Source organism: Typopeltis vanoorti, chromosome 22 (assembly GCF_054136105.1).
Source record: "Typopeltis vanoorti isolate ZY-2024b chromosome 22, IOZ_Tvanoo_1.0, whole genome shotgun sequence".
Classification (NCBI taxonomy): domain Eukaryota; kingdom Metazoa; phylum Arthropoda; class Arachnida; order Uropygi; family Thelyphonidae; genus Typopeltis; species Typopeltis vanoorti.
The window spans coordinates 23,787,289-23,807,818 of NC_143570.1; the positions used below are offsets into that span (position 1 = coordinate 23,787,289).

The 20,530-nt window shown below is 34.4% G+C and overlaps 1 protein-coding gene across 2 annotated transcripts in view; it reads right to left on the reverse strand.

The window, feature by feature from the left end:
• The window catches only part of CstF64 (cleavage stimulation factor subunit 2 CstF64), a 145,898-nt gene that overhangs the window by 61,646 nt on the left and 63,722 nt on the right, over positions 1-20,530 (reverse strand). For both annotated transcript variants that reach the window (XM_090411843.1, XM_090411842.1), the window contains exons 4-5: positions 12,511-12,545; positions 4,771-4,878 (exon numbers count right to left, since the gene is read on the reverse strand). In XM_090411843.1, coding sequence (XP_090267969.1) covers positions 4,771-4,878; positions 12,511-12,545 — 143 coding nt within the window. The remainder of the gene's footprint in view (positions 1-4,770; positions 4,879-12,510; positions 12,546-20,530) is intronic.

Genomic DNA, 20,530 nt, shown 5'->3' on the forward strand with positions numbered 1-20,530 from the left:
CAACATAAAAATGTGCACAAATTCACATGGAGAGAAGAGGCAAGGAATAAGAAAAATCTCATTGACTATGTTATTGTTGATAGTGATGTTTTCTCCCTGGTGCAGGACACCAGAGTGTACGATTTGAAATTGGAAGTGATCACTATTTAGTCTTGAGCAGGATAAAATTGAATTTCATATTGAAAAGAATAACATGTAAGAAAGTTTTAAAGTGAATAAAAGTTGAGCACGCTCAGATGTTAACTGTAGACTAAAATACACAAAGATTATTGAAGGAAAAATGAAAGAGTTTGAGAACAGGAACCAAACCTTGGAGATTCAGTGGCAAGCCTTGAAGAAAACCCTGATTGATTCAGCTACAGAATACAGAGACAAATGCAAGAAAGCTAAACAGTGTGTAAAACTAACTAAACAAAAGTCATGGTGGACTTTGGCAAGAACATAGAAAATAAATATCAAGAAGGCAGCAAAATATTCTGGAGGTTGTTGAAGAACTTAGGAATGGAGGAAAGAGTGCTGTAAAAGGAGTTAGAGATGATAAAGGTGACATGAAAACAGGAGAAAAAGATATCTTTGTTTATGGAGTAATTACTTTGAAAAATTGCTAAATGAAACAAGCAGTGATGACAGCACAGTGATAAAAAAACACTGACCAGGGATGCAGTCAGGAATACATATCCATACTTGAAGTAGAAAAAGCCATCAAAGGCTTGAAATGTGGAAAGGAGCAGGAATAGATGATAATCGACAGAAATGCTGAAGTATGGTGGTATAAAAGTATTACGGTGGCGGCACTGCATAGTTCAGAATGCCTGGACAGAGGGAAGAATTCCAGATGATTGGAGTAGAGCTCTCATAGTACCCATACATAAAAAGGGAAATAAAACTGAATGCGAGAATTACAGCGGTATATCCCTACTGAGTGTGCCTGGTAAGATATATGCAAGTATACTTGAGAAACGGGTGAGAAGAATTGTGGAAGAAAAGCTTGGTGAAGAACAAGCTGGATTCAGGTCAAATAGAGGCTGTCAGGATCAGATCTTCACTTTACGACAAATAGTGGAGAAATCATGGGAATATAACAAAGATCTGTATTTAAGTTTTGTCGATTTGGAAAAGGCATATGATAAGGTGCCGAGAGAGAAGCTAATCAATACGCTGCAGTTATATGGTGTCAATGGGGCATTATATCAAGCAATATTTGGCCTTTATTTGAGTTGTAAGTCAGCAGTTAGAATTGAAGGAAGTACAGGAAGATGGTTTAATGTCAAATCTGGTGTCAGACAAGGATGTACATTATCCCCACTGTTATTCATTATCTATATGGATCACATTATGAAGGAAAGTGGTATTAAACATGATATCAAAATTGGAGATGTTAATGTCAGCTCTTTGCTTTATGCAGACGATGTTATACTTCTAAATAAATCAGCTACAAGTCTACATTTTCTGTGTTAGACAGAAGAGCATTTATTACTGTCACTTAAACAACTTGTGTTATTTGTTTGCATAATAAAGTATTACTAAACTTCATTCATGTGAAAATTCATTCATTCATTCAAATGGAACTAGCACAAGAATTGGATAAGTACCAGATCGACACGATAGACATGACCGAAACAAAGAAGACAAAGACAGGTAAGATCTTTCTAAAGTGATAATACAAAATGTTATATTCAAGCAATGACAATCAGGGAAAAGGAGTAGTTATAGTATTCAACACTAAATATGAGGATAATCTTCTTGAATGGCAGGCAATATCAAGTAGGGTAATGTAGGTAAATATCAGAATGGAGAACTGAACAATGAGACTTATTTCTGCCTATTGTCTGAGGAAAAATTTGGAGGAATTTTTTGGAGCATTTAAAGAGGGCAGATGACACAATGAAAAAGAAAAGTTGGTCCTTATTAGAGATCTAAACAGCAGGGTAGGAAGTGATTACCAGACATATAGAAATGTTTTGAGAAAATTAAGAGAAAAGAGCAAAACTAATAATAATGGTAAATGCCTGCTGGATTTCTACCCAGGACATTGATTAGTTATTACTAACCATGTTCCAACATAAAAAAGTTCACAAATTCACATGGAGAGAAGATATAAGAAATAAGAAAAATCTCACTGACTATATTATAGTTGATAGTAATGTTTTCCCACTTCAGGACAAGGAGCAGCTTTCAGAGGTGAACTGTAGACTGAAATTCTCAAACATCATTGAAGAAAAAATGTAAGAATATGAAAATAAGAACCAAACCTTGGAGATGAGAGTCAATAGCAAATTCTGAAGAAAACATTAATTGATTCAGCCAGAGAGGCATATGTGTGAGGCTGTCTGTAAAGATAGAAAAATAAGATCTCCATGAACTCAGGAAGTTAAAGAGGCATTGAAGGAAAAGAAGAAAGCATATAGAAAGTTCCTAGCAAGTAAGTCTGCCTGGAAATTTTTCTCTGTATTCTCTTAGAGAATACAGAGAAAAATGTAAGAAAGCAAAGAACTGTGTAAAACTAGCTAAACAAGTCATGGGAAGACTTTGGTAAGAACATAGAAAATAAACATCAGGAAGGTGGTAAAATATTCTGGAGGCTATTGAAAAAACTTAGAATGAGGAAAGTGTATGTAAAAGGAATTAGAGATGATAAAGGCGACGTGAAAATTAAGATAAAGATATTCTAGATGTCAGGAGTAATTACTTTGATAGACTGTGAAATGAAACAAGAAGCATTAGCACGGTGATAGAAAACTCTCAACAAGAATGCAGTCTGGAATACATATCCATACTTGAAGTAGAAAAAGTCATCAAAAACTTGAAATGTGGAAAAGCAGCTAGAGCAGATAAAATTCGGCCAGAAATGTTCACATATGGTGGTATAAAAGTTTTACAGTGGCAGCATTGCATAATTCAGAAGACCTGGTCAGAGGGTCAAATTCCAGATGATTGAAATAGAGCTCTCATAGTATCTATATATCTCATAGTATAAAAAGGAAAATAAAACTGAATGTGAGAATTACAGAGGTATTTCCCTACCTGGTATTCCTGATAAGATTTATGCAAGTATACTTAAGAAACAGCTAAGAAAAATTGTTGAAGGGAAGCCTGGTGAAGAACAATCTGGATTCAGGCCAAATAGAGGTTGTCAGGATCAGATTTTCACTTTAAGACAAATAGTTCAGAAATCTTGGGTATATAACCAGGATTTGTATTTAAGTTTTACAGATCTGGAAAAAGATATATATATAACAAGGTGCCAAGAGGAAAGCTCTTCTAAACACTACTGTTATATGGTGTAAAGGGGACATTATATCAAGCAGATTATATCATAATCTCTATTAAAGTTGTAAATCAGCAGTTAGAGAATTGAAGGAGGTACAGGAACATGGTTTGATGTTCAATAAGGTATGCAAAAGGAGTGCACATTATCTCCGTTGTTATTCTATAACTATATGGAACACATTATGAAGGAAAGTGATATCAAACTTTATATCAAAACCGGCAATGTTTATGCAGATGATGTTACACTTCTGAATAAATTCAATACAAGTCTGCAAGATTTCCTGACTACCTCCGCATGAGATCGGCTAACTCACCTTCGATTGAAAACTTTGGTGGTAAAATATGATAAAGCTTAGAAAGAGTATTGTAAAAGAAATTAAAGATGATAAAGGTGACATGAAAATTAAGATAAAGATATTCTAGATGTCAGGAGTAATTACTTTGATAGCTACTTTCCACATTTCAAGTTTTTGATGACTTTTTCTACTTCAAGTATGGATATGCATTCCAGATTGCATTCTTGTTGTGAGTTTTCTATCATCGTGCTGATGCTTTGTTTCATTTCAGTCTATCAAAGTAATTACTCCTGACATCTAGAATATCTTTATCTTAATTTTCATGTCACCTTTCTCATCTCTAATTCCTTTTATAGTACTCTTCCCTCTTTCTAAGATTTTTCAATAGCCTCCAGAATATTTTACCACTGAAGTTTTCAATCGAAGGTGAGTTAGCCGATCTCATACGGAGGTAGCAGGGTTTTTCTTCTGGAAACTCGGGTTTTTCATCCCGCATACAGACAAATCGGTCCTTCAGAACACATGCAATTTACAGACAAAAAAAATACTGGCCGTGGTGGTGGGCAGTAGATGGCGCTGATGATGATTGGTAGTAGAGGTTCGGTGTAGTGGTGGAGATGGAGAGTTGTACAATAGGTGTCCTCCTACGATGAATCTTTGGACTCCTTGGAGGTGTCACGAATAATAATAATAATAACTGCTGTAATAAATTTAATATGAAAATCAGCAGTAAAAACACATACACAATGAAAAGAGGTATGAACACTGACAACATCAACTGTATCCTGAACGGTGAACCTATAGAACAAGTAAAACATTTCAGCTATTTAGGCACAAATTTTAGTGAAGATTAGTAATGATGGTATGGTAGGAAGTCAGCGCTGAATAAATTTATATGGAAGAGGAGAGAAATCAGTCAAAATCAATAGATAGTAAAGATAGAAAAGTAAGTAAAACAAAGTTTTTCACATGAAATACTTCGGAAAAGGATTAAAACCAAGTATAAAATTTCTTGTTATCTTTAATGTATATTACACCCAAGGTAAAAAACTTTCTACACACATATAATGTTCATATGACTAAAACTGGTTTTAATCATAAGAAACACACTACTTTTTTTTTTGTACTCAATAAAGCTTAGATCCTTGAAACATTTCCATTTTTTTTATAAATCCTCAATTTCCTCAATGTAATCATATCTTACCTTCATTTGTTTCATGAGTTCAAACATCTGCTCAGGAGGTAAACTAGCTACTGCCTTAGAAATAGTTTCAGGGGCTTTATCAGGTTCAACATCAGCACCATAAGGACTCTGAAAATTACATATGTATAAAAAACAAATAGAACAGACACACATAATATATATATATATATTTTTTTTTTTGTGTGTGTGTGAAAAATTCATTTTTATAGTATTATACCAAATGATCCAAAGAAAGATAAAAACAGATTACCAATTTATTTCTAGTCTACAACTCGTTTCAGATACTACTTTTGTCTTTCTTCATAGAAATAATATTGAAATGATGGGACAAAGTAAATTCGGTATAAGAGAAGTACACAAAAAATTTCTGGATTGTATTTTTATTTCTCTAAGGTAACAGCTTTTGCTTACTATTCTATTCTATTCTATACTGTCCCACTTTTCAAAATAGATCCCTTGCAACCAGATAAAAACAAGCCATTGTTTAAAGCATTTACAAAAATCTTGTGTTCTGAACTCAAAACACAGCTGATGGGTTTTTTTAAGTCATGATAATATCATTGAATCTTCCCTTAGTGCAATAACTTGGATAAGGCAAGAGGTGTTGGATCTGGAGAGTGAAGAGGACATGGATCAACAGTTGTGACAATTCTGATCAGAAATACCAGCACAAGAAAAGCAGAGAAAGAAAGTACAAGCATTGTTGTGGTAAGGAAATCAATTCCAAGCTAACTGACCAACTTGTTGAAAGTAGTTCCTTAAACTATTCCATATTCTCACCAATTCTGCTTATCAGTTGATGCCCCCAGTGTTCAGCATCATCAACAAACATACTGTGCTTTTTTCCCCCTTGGGAAAGGGGATAAAGTTTTGTTCAGTGTTTTCTCTTTGAAAACAAGTTTTTAACAGATGAAGGGTTTCTTAATGATTTCTCCCCAATGAGAATTTCATACATGGAATAGAATGCTGCAGCACATTCTATTCCATGTAGAATGTGCTGCAACATTTGCCTAGCACATTCTACAAATTCTGGATTAATCATCAGGTGGCAGTACTAACTGCAGTAGTGTCATCTATGATTAGTCCAACAGTTGTTTTGATCACACCTCATAATCCTTCAACATATATTAAGAAACTTAGACTAATGAAACTAAATATCAGAATACAGTAAAATTTAGTACTGGTTTGAGTCATTAATCTCAGTGATCACAAAAATTCTACAAGGCACATTCTCAACAAGATTTTTTTTTTAATATAAATCCAGGAGTCTTGTGTTACTCCTCTCTCAAAGTGCAGCAGTCAGTTTATACACAGAACTGACTGCTAAAAAAAAAATGTTTCATGGGATTAATAATTCCATTATTATTAATGGAATTAATAAATGTTCATCATCATTACCACCACCACTACCATCACTTTATAGACATCTAGACCTATTTTCTATTTTTGATTGAATCCCAAACTGCAGCTAGAAAAAATCACAGTTCACCTGGAAACTTGGGTTTTTCATCCTGTAAGCTCAAGAAAATCGATCATCGAACCCACACTATTTTCCGACATTAAAAATAGTGTGTTAGCATTAGGGGCCATGAGAGTTAGCCATCTCTTCACTGCGTGACAATTAAATTGGTGAAGCCTTCGGTCAGCTATCTCTGATTGGCAACCAGTGGAGAATGAACTGCCCACTGTCTCTAAAAAGTTAGGGCTAAAATGGCCTCGCCTGCTCCCTATACAGGAATAAAAGGCATTAGCTGATTCATTTATTTATTTATTTTATGATTTCATCTGCCAGTAAGGGTTTTGTCTATGTTTTCATGAAATTTGACAATGCTTCCCAGAGAATGCCAAATCCAGAATGCTCTGTTTTTGATGTCTTCTAGCTTAAGGTTTTCTTCCTGCATTCGGAAACATTCATCTGTAGTTACCACTCCAAATTCAGAATATCACTCTGACCTCTTCAATTTCTTATTCCTGATGCTTGGTTTTTTGCAATCCAATTATTCGAATGAAGTCATTTTCTAGATGACCCCAATGTCCACAACACAAAATGGCTTCCCTTTTCCAATCTCTAAACTAGACAGGAAAAGGCAAAGAAATATTTGTTATAAATGACAATTTGACACAAACTGTCCACTTACCAACCTGAATACAACATGATCCTCCCTCAACCTTGATTTTGTTTTAACTGGCTCTCCTTCCATATTGTCTTCCATACTGAGAGAGAGAGGTGAACACTACAGTAACTCAGGCAATATCAGGCCCACGTTCCTTTCCCTACCTCAGAGAATACCTTCCCTTTATTCCCAACCTGTGTCCTTATGCACTACAAGGGTACCAAACCTCAGTATTTTTTTTTTTTTTTTTCATGATTAGAATCGCAAATTGTGCTCTCTTCATCCAGAACACTGCTTTGAGTAAGTTACAGAAATTGTTCTCGTTAGCATGAAGGCCTTCATTTACCAGTCCATCCAAAATTGCCATTCCTGACCACTATCCAAGCCACATTTAACAACAGAAAGCATACCAAGGTAGTTCACAAAAATGAGCTTACTGTAAGTATAATGGCTTATGACAACTACAAACAATAAATTACATGATAACAATAGTAATTAACTTTAATGAAATGAAAGTACAGATATTTCATGTTACTGAAAATAACAGTACATCATCGTGTAGAAACAAGAAAGTCAAAGGAATGGGAATACAAGGTACATACAGAAGTCGGTGGTTTACCAATTAAAAACTCTGCCTGCTAGAAATTAATATTACTAAATAATATTATTAAAATATTATTGAAAACTATTTTTGATGGTTACATAAGATAAGAATCTCCCAAACTTTTGGGAAAGAGAAAGAAACAATCATCCCAATTCAGATTTGGCTGATGTAAAAGGGCTTCGCAACTTTCTCTGAAAAGGCGTTCATATTTAAACCTCCTTCTATGGAGAATACAAGCTTCATCCCATTGGACAGTGTGTTTAGCATTAATATTATGTTGTGCCAAACCAGATTTTTGAGGTTTCATGTATTCGATATAATACTGATGTTCATTAATTCTTTTTTCCACAGAATGGCCTGTTTTCCCAAAGAATATGTTAGATTACATTCACAAGGTATGTGGTAAATGCCAGCTAATGATAGAGATGACAGTTTGTCTTTTGTAGGTTGCAACAGATAAGAAATTTTGTTGATAGGAAAATGTGGTCTGTTGAAGAATCCTAAGGTGTTGGAACATAGGAGTCAATTATCTGCTGGATTTGATTAGGGTTGTAACCATTAAATTTCCATTAACATTTTAATAGTGAGAAGTTCTTGTTGTAAGCTTGAGGGAGAGGAGCACAACTTATGTGCTCTATTAATTAAGACTTGATAACACCAATTTTTTGAGAGGTGTGACGAGCAGACTTTTGATGAATGTATCTGCCAGTAAAGGTAGCTTTTCGATAAATAAGCACTGGTTGATAAATTACCGGAGGCTGTCTGCGCAAGAAGGATGTCCAAAATTGGTAAACTATCAGCCCTTTTCTTTTTCCATGGTGATTTGAATGCATGGGTGAAGGCTACTGATCTGTGTAGGAAAGTGGTAAGTTCATTTTCAGAATGAGGCCAAACAGCAAAGACATCATCAACAACATAATGAAACCAATGAGAGGGTTGGGGATGAATGGATGAGGGGATGGGAACAAGATATCTTCCAGATAGTTCAAAAAATAGTTTGGCAAAGGTGGAGACAGAGGGCTATCCATGGCAGTACCTTCAACTTGTCTAATCTTGTTTATCCAGCTGAAATATCCTGATTGTATAACAAATTCAAAAATCTTTGCAATATCAGGAAGGTGATCATCATCATATGGTAAATGAACAGTGTCAGATAATGGAATGTCAGTGAAGAAGGAAACAATGTCAAAGCTGACTAACAAATCTGACTCTTGTATTTGAATATCCTTGATTTTCTCAAGAAAATGTATGGAATTCTTGATGAATGATCTGGATTGTCCAGTATGGGCAGTTAATAAACACCACAGAAATTTAGCAATTCTACAGGTGGGAGAGTCAATGCAATTCACGATGGGTCTTACTGGATACCTTCTTTATGAATTTTTGGGCGGCCATATAAATGAGGAATTCTTCCAAAATGAGTGACAACTTGTTTAAAGTATTTTGATCCCAACTAACAACTTCATCAAGCAGCTTATTTAATTGTTTAATTTGCATTTTTGTAGGATTATAACTAATTTCTTGATAGGTGGAGGTATCTGTACTTTCATTTCATTAAAGTTAATTACTATGGTTATCATGTAATTTATTATTTATAGTCATGCCACAGGTACGTTTAACACTTGGAGTCCTACTGACATGAACGTACGTTGATCACACGTGAACCCAGAATTCTAGCAATGTATATTTACATCACTAAATTAAAAATTCTGAAAATAATAATATATGCTTGAAATTCATTATCACTGCACCGTAGCTAAATTTGAACCTTCAGCTTCATTATCCATGAGGATGGTTGACTTTTATCAATAAAAAAGGGAATGTACTGATTATAAAACAGTCCATATTTCATTATTTAATTACATATTTCTTGTAATTTTTGTGTTCTAATCATCTGCATTCTCAACTTTTGTGGCCAATAGTGGATAATTATAGTGATGTACATCCCTATATAAAATGATATTTTCATCATAATAATAACACACATAAATTTTATTTATAATTTTCATTATTGATGTAACATCTAAGCAATATTTTGACTGAATTTTTTGAATTTTGAACACTAAAGAAGTAAATATAAGTAAAAACTAATAAAAAATTAACATTTTATTTTTTTCAAAAACCTTGAATTCTTGCAACCTATACCACATGTGTAACTAAAATTTTTGTTCCAATTAATTGTCAAAGATGCTAACTAAAAGACAAAAAAATAATTATTTGGATATTCCATAGAAATACTGCACAGCAATTTTTTAAACAGAACCAAAAATAGTCAGGACACAGGGTCCTGACCATTTACAGGTCCCAGTAGGTCTAGGACTCAAAGTGTTAAAGATTATGACAACTACAGTTTCATTTATTCTATATTGAAGCATGCAACAAATTAAAATAATCATCAATAAATCTGGAAGAACACATGCAATTAACATAATTAGACATAATACAAGGGCCTCATAGCCTTAGTTGTTTAAGCAAAAATTCAAAATAACTCAACCCAACCTACCACTCCAAACCTATAACAGATCTATTTGACTGCATCATCACCCACCACTGGACACTTGGTAGGAAAGATCTAAGGAAATCTATGCTGTTGTGCTTGACATTTCCTGAACATATGATTAAGCCTGGCTTGTGAGTAAATGCTCTTGGTCTACCTTCAACCTTCTATAATTGGATAACTAGTTTTCTCTCTGATCAATCACTATAAGCTATCCAGTGTAAACCTTTTCACCAATTCAAGAGCATCTTGGGGCACTTATCATTTGTCTCCTATACATAAATGATCTCTCAATAACCAATTATTCTATCCATAGTAGATTGAAGTATCTATGCTCTTGCACTTGACATTTCCTGAACATATGATTAAGCCTGGTATTAAGGCTTGCTCAGTAAATGGTCACCTCTTGGTCTACCTCCAACTTTCTATAATTGGATAACTAGTTTTCTCTCTGATCAAACACTATATGCTATCCACTATAAACTTTTTTGCCAAGAGCATCTCGGGACTCTGGTCTGTCACCTACAATTTGTCTCCTATACATACATGATCTCTCAATGACCAATTATCCTACCCAGAGTTTTGCTGATGATAGTACTTTCCATTTCTCCAACTGACTCACTCAACTCTGTACTGCACAAGCATCCAAAGCTTTAAGATCTGCAATCAGTGCCTTCAAAATAATCTCCATACCATTCTTCACAGGGAGGATGATAATCTAGTCACCTTCAATGCTATAAATGCAATCTTGCCTTCTTTTACACAAAGATGTAAAATAAAATAAAATACAGCAAAAATGTATAATTTTTTGCTTTATAAATGAAGAAATGGACAACCACCTCTGATGATTCACAATGAAGTGAGGTGGCTGCCAGTCTCAATAATTTATTCCTAAACCAGAGGTAGATATGTGGTTGGTCTGATAAGTTCTCGGCCTAATGAAAAAAACGAATTTATAATTTCAAAATTACTTTTATTTTTCAACATAATCTCCCTTAATACATATATTCCAGTGATGCTCCAGCACCATTATCCTGTCCCTGTAGTGGTTCTCAGTAAGATCTGCAAAATACCCTTCTACAGCTGCAATCACCTCTTGATTCGAAGAAAAACACTGACCAGTGAGGAAAAGTTTTAGTTTTGGGAAGAGATAGAAGTCAGAGGGAGCCAAATCTGGGGAATAGGGTGGATCTGCACAACAATTCATAGTGCAGATCTCTTAATTTTCCCATTGCCAAAACATCTTTCTGGGCAGGTGCAGTGTCCTGTGGAACAGATAAAAGATGATTTTTTTTCTTCTGCAAATGTTGAAAGTTTATTTTTCACTTGGTTAGACTATAATAAATTTAGTTTAATCCTTTATCCAAGTGTGAGCAAACAAAGTTTGCACCTGAAAATATCTTCAGGACTGGGGTAAGGTAGTACAACACCGGACAACTCGTAGCAAAGGCCCGGTGTTGTACTACCTTACCCCAATCCTGAAGATATTTTCAGGTGCAAACTTTGTTTGCTCACACTTTGATAAAGGATTAAACTAAATTTATTATCATCTTCTGCAAACCGGGTCTTTTCTCATGAATTCTTTCGTCTAGTCTGGTTAAAAGATCGGAATAGTATTCCTCAGCTATTGTTTTATCCTTTTCAAGATAATTAATAAATAAAATGCCTTTAGCATCCCAAAACATCAATGCCATGATCTTGTCTTCTTTGGTGCCGAACAACCGAGTTCTAACCACTGTTCTAACTGCTGTTTGGATTCTGATGTGTACTGGTGAATCCAATTCTCATCCATAGTAATAAATCGATGCACAAAATCAGTTTTATTCTTGTTAAAATGCTCCAAGCACTGCTCAGAGATTTTTCATTCGAATGCGGCACCCATCTTGCACAAAGCTTTTTCATTTGCAATTCTTCATGTAAAATATAGTCTACACATTCTTTTGAAATGCCTATAGTCTCAGCAATTTCACGCATTCTGACTCGTCAGTCATCCAATATCATATTGTGCACTGATCAATGGTTTCTGGTGTTGTTACACTGTTTGGACATCCTTGATGTGAATAATCTTCAAGACTGGTACGGCCACGTTTAAACTCAGCAGGCCATTTCTTAATTGTTGAAAATAAAGGAGAAGAGTGCCAATAAACTTTTAACTTCAAATGAATTTCTTTTGCCGTTAAACCTTCTTTTACAAAGAATTTTATAACCGCATGATACTCAATTTTATCCATTTCAAGGGATACAGATAACACTTTTGCTTCAGACAGCTATATAAAACAAACTACTCGATAGAATGACTTGAAATTTCACATGGATGCTTATGACAGATGTACCAACTTAGAAAAAAAAAAATTGCTGATGGTGTTGTCATCTATGGTCAAGGCCAAGAACGTTTCAGACCACCCTCGTGTATAGAAGTAATCCATTCTATTTAGTTTTCTCTTATATGTGTAAAGCTACTATTTAAAACATTATACTAATATTAAACTGTTTTAAGGAAATCAAATAAATAAATAAAAACTCACCTCAATTGGTGGCCCACCTAATGATGCCTGTAGATCTAAATTAATAAAAGATAAAGAAACTAACATGAAAAAATATCAGTAGTTAATACTAACAAATAATCATTAATTACTGTATCTCTATAGCCAATGATAACTAGTGCCAGAGAACTGTGAGTCAATTTAAGTGTTAAACTAATGGATTAGATCTATGTTTCCCTAAAAGTTTTAACTTAAAATATTTTTAACTTTTCAATCCTGTTAATATATAACAACATCATGATCCTCCTTTTTAACATCACTGTTTTTGCCATGAGCTATGTATGTATATAGTGTTAAACTGAAATCCAGGGAGCCAGTTTTAAATTTTAAAAATTAAGACCTCCAAAATATTGGAGCTCTGAATTTTTAAAAAACAGAAACCTAAAAACAATTTTATAGACTTATTGATAGCTTGGTCTCACTATCAGTGAAGGCTAGAAAGGATAGATTGGCTGCTCACCTGTCTTTAAATTTCGGGTTAAAGGAGCTCTTCCTTTTCCCTTTGGAGGAAAAAAAGGAATTGAGAATTTCAAAATTTTTTTTAATAGATTATGTTATCAATATTAAAATAATAATTTCAATTTTATTAGTTTGGTCCACAAAGCAGGGCTTTAGGATTATGTAAAAATAAATAAAAAATAAAATAAATTTTTAAAAAATACATACTACAAAATTTACAACCTTCTGTGGCGAGAATTAAATAAATAAATAAAAATAACTTAAAGCATTTACAGTTAATCTCCATTTGAAAACTTACAAAACTTTATTAATATTAATATTGCAAATCTTGACAACTTTAGGAACTTTTCTACATTCTTACAATTAGACATGAACTCACTAATTTCAATTTCATTATAAATTATAGTACAGCCAGAGGCAGTATTAGAGAGACCAGTCTCCTATTATATTTGATATATTGTTGATATATCATTCATTGTTTATAAAATTAGTGTATAGTTTGGAAGCTCAATAAAGATCACTGCCATTTATAGCTCCCATTTTTCATGCTTGATATTTATATACAAACACCATACAATGACACCAACAAAACAACTGGGTCAAATCAAGCACCATCCAGTTTTGAAACTCTGAAAACAAACCTTAATGGAAGTGAATTTTCCATTATTTAGTCAAAACAAGTCAGAAATAAATTTACTGTTGACAAATGAAGCATGACTCCATTCTAACCAATGTAATTACCATATCTTCTTCTTCTCTTCCATCCTAAAGACAGTCCCTCGTGGATAAGAGCCTTCTACCCTTCTCTGTCCAAAGCAAACTCTTTCATATGCCAACATATCTGAAAATCCAATTCAGCTGTAAGGGCATTATGGCATGTTAATTTTGATCTTCACCTAGGTTTTGTACCCTCCACCGTGCCTTCAAATACCAGGCAAGGAAATATGTCCATTTCCATTCACACAATGTGACTAAACCAACAGAGTTGATGCTTTTTAACTGTTTTAAAGATATTCAGTTAGAGATATTCAATCTTTCAGCTCTTGTGCATTAGTTTTATGTTGTGTCCAATGAATATATTAAAGTACAGAAAAAAACTTTCGTAAAATGAAAAAAATCCATTATAATTGTAGTTAAATGTGTGTGTGTGTGTGTGTGTGTGTGTGTGTGTGTGTGTGTGTGTGTGTGTGTGTGTGTGTGTGTGTGTGTGTGTGTGTGTGTGTGTGTGTGTGTGAGAGAGAGAGAGAGAGAGAGAGAGAGAGAGAGAGAGAGAGAAAGAATATCAAATAATGCCTTTCATTTGTTTATAGGAAGTAAAGGCCTACTCTCTATAAGGAAATAAAAGGCATAGGCCTTGCCTACTCCTTATAGGGCGTTTTAACCCTATCTAGCTTTTGGAGAGAGAGTAGGCAGTTCAATCTCCATTGGTAAATAATCAAAGATAGCTGGCTCAAGACTATCACTAATGATAAGCAGCAACTGATGAAGAGGCTGGCAAACAAGTGCTGCCACTCATGGTACCTAACTCTAACAGGTTATATTCTTGTCTAAAATACCATGGGTTCTATGGTCGATTTTCTTGAGTTTATGGGAGGAAAAAAACCTGCTTACTCGTGCCAAAGATCAACTAACTGGTTGAAGAAAGACTTAGAAAAAGTTCCTCTAGTCTGCGACTAGATTTGAATTTAAGTCTATCTTCAGGCAGCCTAATGCAGAGTATGCAAATGTCACTTCAACTGAGCTACACAGGCCCAGATATATATATATATATATATATATGTTAGACCACAAACTATTGTATTAGAGCAACAAATAGGGAATAATCACAGACAAATCATAAAAAAAAAATTTTTTTTTTAAAAGGTGCCATTGTAATGATATGCTAATATAGTAACAATTCATTACAAAGGATAGCCAGGAGAATCTGGATTATCATACAGTAACCACAGAATTTTGTTTTGCCTTTGTCTCTACAAATGTCCCAAATGAAACCAAAATTTAAATTCAACACATATAATAGCTATTCTAATCAAATTTCATAAATTTCATGTAGCCAGTGAAAAATTACTACTATCAGCCTGAATCATTTTTGTTTTTAGCTAAAACTAAAAAAACTGAGCTATGTAGATATACAGTAATCCACCATTTATCCCATCTCATTGGGAAACTGATTTTTGGTTTGCCGATGTGAAGGATTGTTAGCTTGAAGTTAAGTGGCATGTGTAACCAAGAAGCATCACTCCTGGGGCTAACAAACACTTTTCATGTTCTTATCAAATTATATAATCACTGAAACTTTCAGATGATTTCTTCAATTAAAAAGAAGCAGTAAATGACATTTTTGGAATAACAGTTTTCTCACAAGCAAACAAAAGAAAGGAGCAATTACAAGATTCTTAAAGCAGGAAGGAAGGAAGGGTTAATCACAACAACAAACTGTAATTTAGTTCACTTTTTATTTCTAATAGAAAGCCATTTGCTCATCTGAACTGTTTGCTATTTCTTTTCAATCAAATGGAAAATTCTAACCAGTGACTCACTCAAAAAAACACCCAATATATTTTTTCACACTGTCCTATAACGAAATTACAGTAAATAAACATGGCACCCATAATGCAAAATTAAATTACAGAATAACAACTTACATAGGGATAAAGTATAATTAATTAACAGAATTTTTGGCTATATTTTGTGACCACTTTCAAATGCACACAAGAAAAGAGATAAGGCAAATTAGAATAACAATTGCAAATTAAAGCACATCATGATGCACTATATTAATTGCACTCCACGTATAAAACCCATTATAATTTGTAGAAACAAAATATAAATAATTTAGCATAAAAGTGAGGAGTACTGCTAAAGATAACTTCCTAAAATTGGGACAGCCTCAATGTAGTCATTTTTGTTAAGTTTTAGATGATAGATATCAGCTTCACAACTTTCTTTATATAGTCTTTCTAATAAGAAATTAGTTTTGTTTGAGACTTGAGTTTTATTCCAATGAATTCTATGCCTAGTAGATTCAGCATGGCTGGCCAAACTGATCTATCAAAATCATGGAGTTGAATGTAATCTTGATTTATTCTAAGTGAAGGGAACTTGACCAGACCAACCAGTCCACCCATAATAGACTGGGAGGGGTGTCCACAGGAAGATTTAGATGCCATGTATCGGCAGATTAGTGCAATGAGGCTGAACAATTATTATGAGAGACTTTAACTATGGGAATATCAATTGGAGGGAGGAAAGAAGGCATGGCAAGATGGAAGTGGGATTTATACAGTTACTAAGAGATAATTATATGAAACAACATGTTATAGAGGAGACAAGGGGTGGGTTTGAGGGTGCTGGATCTGATAATAGCATCATAAGATATATCCATAACCAAGAGAGACACTCTGCCTCCAACTGGGGAGAGTGACCATGTGGTCTTGTTCTGGGAAATTGCTAAACATATGGAGTTCTCTGTCAAGAAGGGGTTGATGTTCAACTATAAGGCTGGTGATTATGAGAGACTCAAGAGTCATCTTGGAACAGTGCCATGGCTTGAGAATGTTCTAGGAGAATGATGGTGACCAGTGGAGTACCTCAGGGTTTAGTACTAGGGCTACTATTCTTTAATTTATATATCAATGACATAGGGAAAGATTTAAGAAGGAATATTCAGTTGTTCGCTGATGATGCAAAAAAAAAAAACTGGGGAGAGCAATAGTTGGTAAAGGTGATGTAGATATCCTGCAGGATGATTTAAATAAATTGGCATTGTGAACAAAGGATAATGATTGTCAATTTAATGTTGCAAAATGTAAGGTTATGCACTTCAGGTTGAAAAGATTGCATATGGAGTATCATACAATGGGGCTGTATTAATGCTGGCCTGGTTGGCAGAGTGGGTAGCATATCCATTCTCCAGCCAAAAGGCTGCGGGTTCGAATCCCGCATTGGGCATGGATTTTGTGATTGTCTATGGAAATACCAGTGGTGGACGGCAGTAGATGGTGTAGTTGCAGTCAGTTGGTGATTGAGTGTTGGAGACGGAGTTGTAGAGCTGGTGCCCTCCCCCGATGAGTCTTTGGACTCCCTGGAGGCGTCAAATAATAATAATATTGATGGTATTGGAATTGCAGGAAATTGATGAGGCTATGGACTTGGGGATAATGGTAGACAGAGTTGAAGTTCAGAGGGCATATTGAAAAAGTTGGTAAAATAGCTCACAGGATTACTTTGATGTTGAAAAACAAGCTAACAAGTAAAGATAAAGAAGTTATTATCACTCTTTATAAGTCTATGATTTACCACATCTTGACTACTTCGCACAGATTTGGTCACCTTGGTTCCTTGGGGGCCAAGAGGTGGCAGACAGGATTCAGAGATGAGTGACCAAGATTGCGACAGGTCTGTGGAATACTCCCTACAATAGGTTGAAGGTTTGTGGGTTACAAAGTTTAGTTGACAGACAGAAAAGAGGGGACAAGATAGAAACTTTTAAGATATTAAAGGGATTTTATTAAATTGATGCCAGAGTTACTTCATCACCTTCAAATCCAGTGACCAGATCTGAGCCCAGATGCAGCCTAATCAGGTACAATGAACTATCATCCTCTTATATCTATTGGTCAATGTGATCCTCCTTACTTATAGGTAATCTTTGCAATAAAATAAAATTTATAACTACCATCAATCCTAAAATCTATTTCTTCATTTGCCTACCTTTCCAACTTATTCAAAGCCTTCCAGAGCCACAAATCAACACTATTACTAATAATTCTCAAAAGCATCACATCATTCTAGAAACAACTGAATATTGCCATATAATCCAGTGACAATATCACTATATAAAGGTTGAAAAGCAACCGTCTCAGCATTGAACCCCCATATAAATCCATTTGTAATCTTTCTACTTCCCTGATACTGCTTCCCATACACAACTTTAATATCTATCAGAAAGAAAATTTTCATTCCATTAGCCTGATATCTATCTAAACCCATGTGCTGCAAAACTTGAATCAACTTATCATGCAGCACCCTACTAAATGCCTTTGCTAAATCCATAAAAATGATGGTATATACTTTTTTGGCATCCACTGCTCATTACTTTACTAGAAAGTGGCAAACACATTACTAAAAAACAAGTGTCCCCTAAACAAATGCATGCTGGCCTTCATAAATAATATTATCTTCATCGGCACAAATTTTATATACAAGCTTATTTAATTTTCCAAAATCTTAGCCGCCACAAGAGAAATTACAAACTGGTATATAGTTTATGCGTATTTAGGTTTAGGTGCTGGTTTACACTTATAATTACATTTAATAGAATGAATACAGCACAGAGAAATAAATAATTAAAGATCAGCTTTAATTGTTCTGATATTTTATCTCTGTCAAGAGATATCTTCTGAAATGCAATATTAAAATTGTAATATTACCCCCCCCCCCCGAACAGACACACCAATAAGTGGAAGAAATCAGATGATTTTAAACCTTAAGTCCTATGAGAGGGTACCCTTTTTGAGTGCTGTTGGACAAGAGACCTAAGAATTATTAAAGTTTCCTAAATCTTGAGAAGTTTAACACAACAATATTTATTTAGATTTGGCTAATTTTTTAAATCTGCTATTGAGTCGAAAAAGGTCTTTCAACTTTGTATATGCTGTGATAAAGCATGATACTTTTATTCCTCTGATCCTATGCAAGGTATCGAAAGCATGGTCAATAGACCTAACTAACCATAGTTATGGTAGCAAAAGTAATTTGCATGTTCATCAAAGTGGATGTTAACAGATCTCTATCCTCCTAAGACAAGGCTTGAAAGCAATGCACAGATTATTTTTCTTTAACGTTCTGGCTATGATAAGTTGCAAAAAAGAAGGAACCTTATAAATATATGCAACAGAGAGAGGGGAGGAAGTAGATTCTTAGGGAGCAGAGAAGGAAAGCCAGCTTCCCTTCTCTGTTCTCCTAAGACAAAGCTCGAAATCAGTGCACAGATTATTTTTTTTCTTTAAAGTTCTGGCTATTTTTTCTGAGGTGCCCCAGATATAGGGAACAGTCATAACATTGTTTATGTTCCCTATATCTGGGGATTATAACATAGTCATAGTTGTATGCTGAAAGGGAAGCGAGGAGAGGAGGAACGGCTAATTTGTTAATTTTTTGGCATTTTAACCACTGGACAGGAAGGTCTGACAAATAAAGGAGAGTTTAGTAACGGAAATCTGGGCAGAACAGACATTGGAGGCTATGTTGACAAGAGTTTTGATCACATCATATTGTTGAGAGAGAAGATGATAGGAAAATTTGCCTGTGTGGGTAAGTTTTCTGTAGAAAGGAAGGATACCATTGGGCAGAAATGTGATTGGAGTATCTAGAAAAGGCAGCTATTATTATTTTCTTTCTCTATGCTATACTAGATTCTGGAAGGCTGGCTGTTGAGGTGGAGGAAGAAAGAGTATGTGTCTGAGCCATGTGGCCAAACAGAGAATATATCATCAATATATTCTCTTGTTTTTAGAGAAACTTGTGCCATAGTTCTATACAATATATACACAAAACACAAGGTAAAAGTATTCTTTATTAAATATACTCGCCATATATTTCAGTCTGCAATTAACAGACAATCGTCAGTGGCTAAAATAAACAGTTGTGATAAGGCAGAATGCAAACAACTAATTTATTTGTAATAGAATGAGCCACATGATGTTAAATCACCAATTGCATTTACTTTAACTGAAAAAAAGGTTAATCGTAACAGTGTAAAAAAAAAATTAATTAAATAAATAAATTGCATATATAACTTATAATATACTCAACAGATCATCCATTAGATGTATTATCTAGTTGATTTCTTAAGACCTTATGTCTTTATAAAATACCATTTTCAGTTTTAATAGTAATCGAAAAAAATCGGTTCTGAAATGCCAGAGAAAAATGTATGGAATGGGAACTCAACGTATTGATTCCTTATTGTTTGGGGGTAAGGTTTGTAGGAGTCAAACAGATGTTGCGTAGTCCTTTGATATTTACCCATAATATGAACTTAGCTCCTATGAGCTAAGTTCACATTATGGGTAAATATCAAGAATAGTGATCAGAGCTTGCTCCACCTTTGACATGAGTTGCCTCAGCTTGCACTACCTTTAGGGTCAGCTGCTGCTGCAGTATCCAGGTATTTGCTTACGCTTGGAATCGCCGAACTTTATATAGTTTCTACTATATTTGGCATGAAACTCTCCGAGTTTCTTATTCGGCTAAGAAACGATATGGGATGTAATATCCCTTAACTTAAACAAGTCATATGTCGCCGAATTGAAGCCTTTGGCTCTTCATATATCTAATATGTTTTTAACTTTTCTATGGTGTCTCTGCATCTAAACTTATAACTTCATCTAGAAGGGAGTTTAATTTCTTAAGTTGCCTGTTAGTGAGGTTATGATCCAATTCCTGGTAGGTTGAATGATCTCATAGTAAAAGAGAAATTTTTCTTTTATAATTTGCAGAGTCCATGACTACTGTAGCTTTTCTCTCATCTGTTTTGGTG